General features: G+C 31.9%; 1 protein-coding gene across 1 annotated transcript in view; it reads right to left on the reverse strand.

Moving 5' to 3' along the window:
• LOC104997592 (connector enhancer of kinase suppressor of ras 2-like) overlaps positions 1 to 562 on the reverse strand; it is a gene marked incomplete at its 5' end in the record, with an annotated part of 32,605 nt that extends 32,043 nt beyond the window's left edge. Inside the window, one exon of the mRNA XM_010852434.1 lies at positions 503 to 562. Coding sequence (XP_010850736.1) covers positions 503 to 562 — 60 coding nt within the window. The remainder of the gene's footprint in view (positions 1 to 502) is intronic.
• Between the last annotated feature and the right edge of the window lie 1,485 nt (positions 563 to 2,047).

Below are 2,047 nucleotides of genomic sequence, written 5' to 3' on the forward strand. Positions count from 1 at the left end.
AGGTCTGGGGTGGGACAGTCCCAAAGGAAGCTGATGCTGCTGGTCCAGGGATGGACTTCACTGTGAAAACGGGCTGATCTATACCATGCTACCCCTTCACTGAATAAAGTTCAATTATACTTCAAGTATTCAGGAAACCTGACTTATCTGATGTTTCTTTCTTACACAATTTAAGTTTCCTAATAAAACTACACTATTTGTCAGATGGAGGTGGATTCTTTTAGATGTCACAATAACTTGTCATGAATCAGAAAATACTTAACAAATCTCTGGCTTTGAACACAAAACATCTGATTTACTTCAGATAAATAGCTATTCTCAACCAAAAAAAATGACTGAAATTCTCCCCAAATCAGTGCTTACTAACTCAATATGTCTTTTTAGTTGTATATTTTAATCTGTTTATTTCCTCAAAAGTCAACCGGAATTATGTAAGTGCCATAAGTCAGTTAACAATAAAAGAAAAAACATACTCCAAAATTTGAAATGTTAGAATACTTACATTTTCTGTAGTTCCAGTAATTACATGGAGGCCATCATATGTTGATTTAATATACATACCCTAAAAAAAAAAAGACAGCATAGGAAAACAAATGAAAACTGAAATATTTTCAAGGATATTATAACCTCATTTACAAAACGAATTGCCCTATCAAGTTAAAATTGCCATTGCCCCAGGGATGAATCCATGATTCAATAAGGCTGTCTTTAAACTTTAAGAAATTCCTATCTGAATGTTCTGGCTTCTAAAGTTTGCCTGAAGAAGCCTGTACTCAGCTTAATCAAATGATTACTTGAAAAGTGAACTTAAAAAATGCATCATGGTAATTCAATATCCCGAAGAACACAGTTCACTCTCCTCAAAATCCATACTACATGTGCGGTGGCAAAATAAAAGTTACAATGGGAAGTTCAAATATTGGGATATTATTAGTTTATTATACTTGATACATATTACACAATAAAAAGTAGGTTTCTATAGAGCCACTACAGAACTACTGGAGACAGAAGAATGATAAAATATTGTTTATACAAAAATTTTTTTCTGTTCCTCTTTTGTGGTATCCTACACATTCTATCTTAATCTTATTGCTGAAGTTTTAATAATTACATCCAATGATCTATCAATAATTAAGAGGTGGAATTCCCTGGCAGTTCAGGGGTTAGGGCTCCACACTCTCACTGCTGCGGGCCCAGGTTCAATCCCTGGTTGGGGAATTAGATTCCACAAGCTGCACAGTGTGGCCAAAAATAAATAAATATTTAAAATTAAAATCATAATAATATTAATTTAGAGGTAATGTGTGGCACCCCCTCCTCCCAATAAAGAAGAAATTCTGTTTCCATTTAAACAAAGTGATTTCAGAAAAAGCTTCATTAAAGATAAAATATTATCTAGAAATCTTCAAATTATTCAAGTTTTAAGAACAAATGAAACCTTTCTTTAAGTTATGCACAGTGGCAGGACCCTAAAAGAAAAAATATTACAAGAAAGGATTCACATTTTAAATACTGAAATATTTTTATTTAAATAAATCAGAAAAAAATAGATGATTCTCTGAATGGCCTTTTTTCCTAAGGAATATTCTGTTAGATAAAAAATTTACTGAGTTTTACTTTGAAACTACTTTGCATCTCAACTATTGACTTCAAAAATTATAAAGTACTAACTATAAAATAAACCTGAAGCCTGAAATATAAGGGACTTAATAACTAAGAACAATCATTTCAGAAAAAGCTGACATTTAAATAATTATGTGTAGAAAATTGCAGTGTTAATTTCCTATACCTGGATGTTAATATTTTGATATCTAAATGTACTTGTGTTTTCACTAAAAATAACTAAGAAATAAAAACAAGAAGCAATAAGTTCATGGCATGGAATTATTAAGAAGTCTTTGGGTAGGTTTTAATTCAGAAAATTCATTTCAGTAATGTCATATGTCTAAGATGTTGGTATCAGCAATACGTGAACCATGAACTTCCTGATGTTCAAGCTGGTTTTAGAAAAGGCAGAGGAACCAGAGATCAGATTGCCAACATCCGC

Source organism: Bison bison, unplaced genomic scaffold (assembly GCF_000754665.1).
Source record: "Bison bison bison isolate TAMUID 2011002044 unplaced genomic scaffold, Bison_UMD1.0 scf7180017852160, whole genome shotgun sequence".
In the NCBI taxonomy this organism is placed as follows: Eukaryota; Metazoa; Chordata; class Mammalia; order Artiodactyla; family Bovidae; genus Bison; species Bison bison.